Raw genomic sequence first — 8251 nt, 5'->3', positions numbered from 1 at the left:
CACACACTTCCTACAGGAGAGGCTAGGCCTCAATTTCCAGCACTGCCTCTGCCCCAGGAACTCTGGCATACTCACTAGACTCAGCCCCAGGGGCATAGCACTGCCCACCTCACCAACAGTGGGCACTTTCCAGCTAGCAATACACACACACACTCACACACATTAGACATTAAACTCCTGCTAGGGAGGACACTACCATTCTGCTGTGTCTCAAGTTCATTCCACATAGGAAGTCCCCCAAACACACACACTTGCTTTGGTCTTAAAATCCCTCGGGACTCCTCCTGAATTGCTGGTCATCCTAATCACACAGCTCACAACCCTCCTAAGTACACAGCCTAGTTGATTTGCTTATATCCAGAGCATCAAGTCTGACTCCAAGGACAACCTCCTGACCAGGCATGAGCCTGTTCCTCTGGATCATTCATTCCTGGAGGGCAGACAGGTGCTTCACTTCTAATGGTGACTCAGGGGAGAGTTATGATTGCTTATGTACACACACCTGGCTGAGGACTTTGACGTGTGAGGTCCTCAGTACTCCCAGCTCCCAGTCACATACACACACAGAAACAAAAACACAGGGACTGGAAAGATGGCTCAACAGTTAGGAACGCTGTCTGCTCTTCCAGAGGATCCAGATTTGATTCCTAGCACCCACATGGCAGCTCACAATCACCTGTGACTCTAGCTCTGGGGAATCTGATGCCCTCTTCTGGCCCCTGTGAGCTCCCAGGCACATACACACAAATGCAGGCAATATACCCACACCCATAAAATAATTTTTAAAATTAAAATTTTAAATTATCAGGGGCTGGAGATGGCTCAGCAGTTTAGAGCACTGGCCGCTCATCCAGAGGTCCTGAGTTCAATTCCCAGCAACCACAAGGTGGCTCACAACCATCTGTAATAACATCTGGTGCCCTCTTCTGTCCTGCAGGCATACATGCAGACAAAACACTATACATATTAAATAAATAAATCTTTAAAAATAAAATAAAATTCTCAGCTCATCCATCTTTTAAAAAGAGAGGAAAGGGGCCGGGCGGTGGCGGCGCACGCCTTTAATCCCAGCACTCGGGAGGCAGAGGCAGGCGGATCTCTGTGAGTTCGAGGCCAGCCTGGGCTACCAAGTGAGTTCCAGGAAAGGCGCAAAGCTACACAGAGAAACCCTGTCTCGAAAAACCAAAAAAAAAAAAAAAAAAAAAGAGAGAGGAAAGGACCAAAAAACAAAAACAAACAAGAAAACCCCACCGGGCGGTGGTGGCACACGCCTTTAATCCCAGCACTGGAGAGGCAGAGGCAGGCGGATCTCTGTGAGTTCGAGACCAGCCTGGGCTACAGAGTGAGTTCCAGGAAAGGCTCCAAAGCTACACAGAGAAACCCTGTCTCGAAATACCAGAGGGGAAAAAAAAGGGAGGGGAGAGGAAAGGAACTCTTACACATAAAAACAAATCCTAGATGGTTATTTTTATCTGAAAATCTCAATTGAAGAAAAACAATCTATTCTAGGCCTTAAGAGGAACAACCACTGTACAGGCTAGTTTTTATGTGGCCTTGACACAGTTGAGTTTTCTGAGAAGGAACTTTGAGAAAATGCTTCCATAGGATTGGTCTTCAGGCAAGTCTGTGGGGCATTGTCCTGACTGATGATTGATATAGGAGGTCCCAGCTCATTGTGGGTAATGCCACCCCTCAGCGGGTAGTCTCTTGTGGTGTAAGAAAGCAAGCTGAGGCCAGGTGTGGTGGCGCACACCTTTGATCCCAGCCCTGGGGAGGCAGAGGAAGATGGATCTCAGTTGAAGAGGAAAAATAAAAAAATAACATGTCCTGAGGATGGATGTGATAGCACAATCCCATAATCCTACCATGAATCAAGACACACTGCTGTAGCAAATGCTCTGCCTTACTAGGTATGGGCCCAGAAACAAGGGAGGCCAGTGGCCATGGACTGAAGTCTCTTCTCAGGTGTATGCATGAAAAACACTGACTAATATAGTACCCCCAACATCCCACTCTATGGAAAATCAAGTGATTGTAGGGCTGATTTACACTTTAGACATCTTTTCAGGGCCTAGATTTAAGATGGAGGAGGGCTTGATCTGATTCCTCACACTGTAAGACCCCCACACACAGCCCACCAAACGTAGTTCTAGGTCTTCCTTTAAAAACAATGGAGCCGGGCGGTGGTGGCACACTTGGCCTTTAATCCCAGCACTCGGGAGGCAGAGGCAGGCAGATCTCTTAGTTTGAGGCCAGCCTGGTCTACAGAGTGAGATCCAGGACAGGCAGGGCTGTTACACAGAGAAACCCTGTCTCGGAAAAATCCAAACAAAGTGGAGGAGGGCTGGAGAGAGAGCTAGTGGTTAAGAGCACTGACTGCTCTTCCAGAGAAATCAGGTTCAATTCCCAGCATCTAAACGGTAGCTCACAACTGTCTGTAACTCCAGGATCCAACACCCTCACACAGATGTACATTTAGGCAAAACACCAATAAAATAAAAATAAATAAATAAATGGGGGGGGGGCTGTAGAGATGGCTTGGTGACCAAGTGTTTTCTGTTCTTGCAGAGGACTAAATTTGGTACTTCAGCACCACCACTGGATGCTCACAACCACCTATAACTCTAGCTCCAGGGGGAACCAATGCTTCTGCCCTCCAAAGGTCCCTGCATTCATGTGCACATACCTACACACAGACACATACACATAATTAAAAACAACTTAAAACAACAACAACCAACCAGAGTAAAGTGATGAGTAACAAGCATGTTTTCAGAGTGGCTCTTATGCCAAGTCCTTTCCCTGGAGCCGGGAACACAGCCTGTGCCCCTTTTCTTTTGAATCCCCGACTTAAGGACGGCAGGAGAGCATGAGAAGACGATGAACCAGGTGGACAAAGGCAGTGTGTCTTGATGGAGGGCGGAGCTCCTGCTGCTTACAGCCCTGGCACAGTCTCTCCAGAGCAGGCCAGGCTTGAGGGGGAGTTGTGAGGCTTGCCTTTGAGCAGGGAAGAACCAGAGCTGGCCAACCCCAGACCTGTCCCACAGATCCAGGGCTCCCTGGGACAGTTCCTTCCTACTCATTGCTCAAAGGGAGGTGCTTCCTGTCTTTGCCTGCATTCCGACGCCTCTTTTGACTCAAGAAACTCTCCAGCTTCTTGCTGCGTTTCAGCTCCTTGAACTTCTCAGCTAGGGCCAACTGGCGCTGCTCAGCTGGATACAAAGGAAGCAAGCTGGTGAGCGGAGGATGAAGACCTTCTTTCTTCGTCCCCCATTGGGACTAAGTCCCCCATGCTGGGCCGTGTGTGAAGCCATGGTGCATGAGGGACATGGACTGCTGTGTGTGCTGCTGCTGGTGATCAAACAGCTTCCTGGGTGCCGGGCCAGGCTCACTAATGAGCTACAGCCCCAGCCCAGGGAGCCAGCTTCTTTCCGCTGTGGTAGGAACTGAAGCCAGGGCTTTGCTCACGAGAGGCAAGTGCACTACCACTGGGCTATCAAACACCCCGCCTAAGCTGACGTTCTTCCTTCCTTCCCTCTTTTTTTTTTTTTTTTCCTGACAGGGTCTTACTTTGTAGCCTGGCCTGACTTGGAACTCACTACATAGACCAGGCTGGGCTCAAACTCTTAAGAGATCTGAGTGCCCCTGCCCCGAGGGCTAGGAGTGAAGGTGTGCCCTACCAAGCCTGGCCTCTGAGCTAACTACTTTTTACGACTCAAGTCTTACTCATCTGAACCAAGACGGGCATTTACTAAGTGGAGATGCAGTGAGGCGGAGAGAGGACAGTCACTGACTTTGGGTTTCTTTCTTTGGGGGGTGGGGTGGGCAGGGACTCTAGTCCAGATCAGTCTCCATTTGTACATATCCAAGGGCAACCTTTACCCTCCCATCCCCCAAGTGCTGGGCCTGCAAGCATTCGCCTCTCTTCTTGTTTGATGTGGTGCCAGGGGTCACACCTAGGGCTCACTAAATGCTAGGCAAGCACTCTACCAACTGAGCTACACCCCAGTCTGCCCACCAACACCATCTAATTTCGGATACAGACTGATCACAAGTAGCACTTCCCTACTATTCCTGCTGCCTCCAAGTTACCGTAGGTCCTTCCTCAAAGGATCTCACGGATCCTGGCGCCATACCCAGCCCACTCACATTTCTTCAGGAAGTATGGCCGATGGCCCTGCTGAGCCAGAGCCCGGCGCTCCTGCTTCAGGGCCAGGCGCAGCTCCTGCTGCTGCTTCCGCTCCTGCTGTGCCACGTCCTGCTGTTCCTGAGGACCGGGTAAGAAGGGACGGACGGCTGTGTGAGCAGGACAGCTGTGCCTCAGCACCTGTAACGCTCCCCGCTGCCACCAGCACCCACCATTCGCTGAAGCAGCTGCCGCAGCTTCTCATGCTCCTCCCCTGAGCGGTGCTTCTTCAACTGCTTCTTCACGAGCTCCACGGTGGAAACGAAGAGCATAGTTAACATTCTGTGCCAAGCACGATTAGAAAAGGTTCACAATAAGCAACGTGTGTGGTGTGTGGTGTCTGAGGATCCAGCACAGTACTAAATACATATTCTAGCACTGAGCTGTAGCTCCCAGCCCGGGGGCCTTTTTCTCTCTTACTAACCATCTCTCTCTCTCTCTCTCTCTCTCTCTCTCTCTCTCTCTCGTTTTAAAATGATGATAATAATAATAATAATAATAATAATAATAATAATAATAATAATTGTGGGGCTATGTGTGTGCACATATTCAAATGGAGAGAGGCCCTGGGGTTCCAGGCACACAGATAATCATACCAAGCTTTTTATGTGCATTTTGGAAATTTGGATTCAGGCGCTCATGCTTGCAATACGTAGCCACTGAGTCACATTTTTATCCCTTTTTATCCTTTTTGTGGTTAGAAAACTAAAGTAGCCAGGCGTGGTGGCGCACACCTTTGATCCCAGCGCTTGGGAGGCAGAGGCAGGAGGATTCGTGAATTTAAGACCAGTTTTGTCTACATAGTGAATTCCAGGAGAGCCAGAGCTACATAGAGAGACCCTGTCTCAAAAAAACAAAGGAAGGATGGATGGATGGACGGACGGAAGGAAGGAAGGAAACAAGCAAACGAAAGCAAAGCTGGTAAAACGGCTCAATGAGTAAAGGCGTTTGCCACACAAGCCTGACGGCCACACGAGCCTGACGGCCACACGAGCCTGACGGCCACACGAGCCTGACGGCCACACGAGCCTGACGACGGCCACACGAGCCTGACGACGGCCACACGAGCCTGATGGCCACATGAGCCTGACAGCCACACGAGCCTGACGGCCTGAGCGGGATCCCTAGAGTCCACAGAGTTGACGAGAGCTGAAACTGGCAAGCTATCCTCTGGCCTCCACACACAAAGGGTGACACATGCAGACCTACACACCAAATAAATACTGAAACAACACTATGTTAAGTTTAATCAGGAACAGAAAGACAGTTATCATATATTCTTTTGTTTGTTTTATTTTGTTTTTTTGAGACAGGGTTTCTCTTTATAGTCCTGACTGTCCTGGAACTCACTCTGTAGACCAGGCTAGTCTTGAACTCAGAGATCCGCCTGCCTCTGCCTCCTGAGTGGAGGGATTAAAGGCATGCACCACCACTGACCCGCAAAGTCTTATATTCTTATATGCAGATGTCACAGTCAATTTCAAAGAAGTACAGAACAGTGGCTATGAGAGCATGTGAAGGTATGGAGAGGATGGGGAGGCACAGAACTAGTTAACCAGCATGGGATGCACCTGGATACGGAGGAGGGGGATTTCCAAGGCTTGGTAGTACATCAGATAACTACGGTTAACAAGTAAGTGAAATCATTATTTTGTTCACTCTTTTTTTTGGAGGGTAAGGAGATGATGTCTCATGGCCCAGGGTAGCCTCAAATTCTCTATTTTCCTGCTTCTGCCTTACATCCCAAAGTAGCTGGGATTACAGACATGTGCTGCTAAGGCCCAGCTTAACTGAGTATTTCAAAATAGCCAACGGGAGGATTCTGACTGTTTCCAACATGAAGAAATGATTCAGTGCGAGAAGTGAGGCCTATGGCAATTACCTTGATCATTAAACACTAAATACATGGACTGAAATGCCATCCTACCCCACAAATATTAGTCAAGACTATGTGTCAACTTAAAAACATACTCATTTAAAAACTGAAGCAAAAGGAAGTAAGAAACTTGACCACACAGTCACAAAATTGATGAACCAACTAACAGCAAAAAGATCTGCTACCAATATGCGTCCCCGCTCCTCTTCCTGACTGTCCGACCTGTACTCCAGTTTCCCCTCCAAGAGCAGACAGACCAGTTTCATATTACATACCTCTTTCTCCTTGGCTCGGATATCATTCAGGAATTGGTAAGTTTTGTCAAATATCTCAGGGTTATATTCCCCTGACAGATCATCAAAGCGGGGGTCCCGGGCTACCTTTGGAAAGAGAAGAAAGAATACAAATAGCTTGTCTAGCCTCCCTCTTTTAAGAAAGTGCTGCTCCTGCCCTTCCCTCACCTTTTTACTGATGGGAACAACCTGACGTAAGAACGGCACTCGGACTTTGGCTGACATTTCCAGAGGCCTAAGGAGAAATAAAAGGTCAGGTAAGTACACTTACAGTCTTGGGCAAAGACTGGCATCTTCCCACCCAAGCAAACAGACATCTAACCAAGGTCCTAGGTTCCTTTTGGCTCCGAGGGGAAGTTCCTCACCGGTGCTTATCTGCAACACACACAGGTTGTCTGGGGCTTGGCTTCTGAGTGCTCCTTCCAGCTACCAACTGTCTGCATGCCTTGGGTCCCCCTTGGCTCTGTAACTCCAACAGCTCCTCAAATGACATGTCAGAGGTGTCTGCTGGAGGGAAAGGTCATACCACTCGGTCAGTACCTCCCAACAGCAGGAAAGACTTAGTCAGGCTAGAGATGGTTCAGCAGATGAAGGACCATGCTGCCAAGCCTGACACTGGAGTTAGAGCCTGGAGTCACCATGGTTTAGGTAGAGAACAGACTTGCTAAAGTTGTCCTCTGACCTCTACATCCTCACTGTAGTACGTGTACACATGCATGCATGCATACATACATACATACATACATAGATACACAGCAAAGACTCATCCTACCCCATCCTTTCCAACACTCTCCATCACAGCAATCATTTTTACTGTTGGAGGCAGTACAGGTTGTAATGGTGCTACACTAATATCCAACTCTCCAACTATTTTGGCTACTTGACCTCTCATCTTGTTGTAGGGACAGAGGTCAATCAATCCACAGCCCATTTCTTTTGCAATCTAAAAAGAAATCTGATTCTCGTCGCGGTAATTATCAGGTCATCCCTGAACTAAAAACTCTCCAGTGGTTTCTATTTTGCTAGCCTAGAATTCAATATGGAGACATGGCTAGTTTGGTGCGCACCCAAATGTGGTTGCCTCCGCCTCCAGAGGGCTGGAAGCAGCGCTGCAGTGTGCTATCCTGCCTGGCCAAATACCTTTTTTTATTCTTTTCTTTGAGATACCGGGTTTCTCTGTGTAACCACCTTGGCTGTCCTGGAACTCGATCTGTAGACCAGGCTGGCCTCGAACTCACAGAAATCGCCTGCCTCTGCCTCCCAGGTGCTGGGATTAAAGGCGTGCGCCACTCCGCCCGGTTCTAAATACCTTTCCTTAGATAAGTGGCTCAGGACGAACTTTTTGCTTTGCTGTTGGATTACTCTTTATCTCCAAGTGCCCGCATACAGCTCAATAAAGGCCCCATTTGTTACATCCCGCTCTCGGAAACCTCCTGGGAATCTACTCGGGCCGGGCTGGAGGCTTATGCCCATAATCCTCGCACTTGTGAGGCTGAGGCTGGACTGCCAAGAGTTCGAAATTAGCCGGGGCTACTACACCTGGACACCCTCCGCCAACACGTTCTAAAAACCCAAACCAAGAAACTTCCCTCGAAGTCGCAATGCCGGAAGCACTCCCTCTCACCCTCCATTGAACTGCGGCGCTCAGGGTGGCCTTCCGTTCCCGCAGCCAAATGTCGCGCACTCCCGCCAACCCCAGGCCCTCACCCTTCTGCTGGCCGCCTGCCACGCTCCCGGTCTGCATGGCTCCGCGGGAACCTTCGGCCCCAGCCCTAGCACCAGCTCTCGGCATGTTTTGCGTAGTGCGGAAGGTGAAAGATAGCACTTCCGCTCACTGCACCGCCCCAGGCCCCACCCCTTCCGGGAGCCTCAGCCAATGTGGTGAGGGCCCTGGCA

The 8251-nt window shown here is 49.4% G+C and overlaps 1 protein-coding gene across 5 annotated transcripts; it reads right to left on the bottom strand.

Annotated features, from left to right (window-relative positions):
• Positions 1-2746: 2746 nt before the first annotated feature.
• Positions 2747-8212, bottom strand: Rrp36 (ribosomal RNA processing 36). Of its 5 annotated transcripts, none has more exons than XM_006990831.4 (7): positions 8063-8212; positions 6721-6862; positions 6524-6590; positions 6338-6442; positions 4360-4434; positions 4150-4267; positions 2747-3212 (listed from the first exon to the last, which is right to left on the bottom strand). In XM_006990831.4, exons 1-7 carry the CDS (start codon positions 8145-8147, stop codon positions 3076-3078), a joined length of 729 nt encoding a protein of 242 aa, XP_006990893.3. In that variant the 5' UTR covers positions 8148-8212; the 3' UTR covers positions 2747-3075. The 5 variants fall into 5 exon arrangements, with proteins under 5 accessions (XP_006990893.3, XP_076413841.1, XP_076413842.1 ...); XM_076557726.1 differs by having other exon boundaries at positions 6721-6859; positions 8063-8203; XM_076557727.1 differs by having other exon boundaries at positions 7980-8112.
• Between the last annotated feature and the right edge of the window lie 39 nt (positions 8213-8251).

Source organism: Peromyscus maniculatus, chromosome 21 (genome assembly GCF_049852395.1).
Source record: "Peromyscus maniculatus bairdii isolate BWxNUB_F1_BW_parent chromosome 21, HU_Pman_BW_mat_3.1, whole genome shotgun sequence".
Classification (NCBI taxonomy): Eukaryota; Metazoa; Chordata; class Mammalia; order Rodentia; family Cricetidae; genus Peromyscus; species Peromyscus maniculatus.
The sequence above is the reverse complement of the archived record's forward strand: the minus strand, read 5'-3'. Positions and strand labels throughout refer to the sequence as shown.

Coding starts and splice junctions, on each gene's coding strand:
- Rrp36 (XM_006990831.4), bottom strand. CDS start 8,147: ATGCCGAGAGCTGGTGCTAGGGCTGGGGCCGAAGGTTCCCGCGGAGCC. Junction 6,863..8,062: donor GGCAGGCGGCCAGCAGAAGG/GTGAGGGCCTGG, acceptor CTTTCCCTCCAG/CAGACACCTCTGACATGTCA. Junction 4,268..4,359: donor GGCAGCTGCTTCAGCGAATG/GTGGGTGCTGGT, acceptor CCCGGTCCTCAG/GAACAGCAGGACGTGGCACA.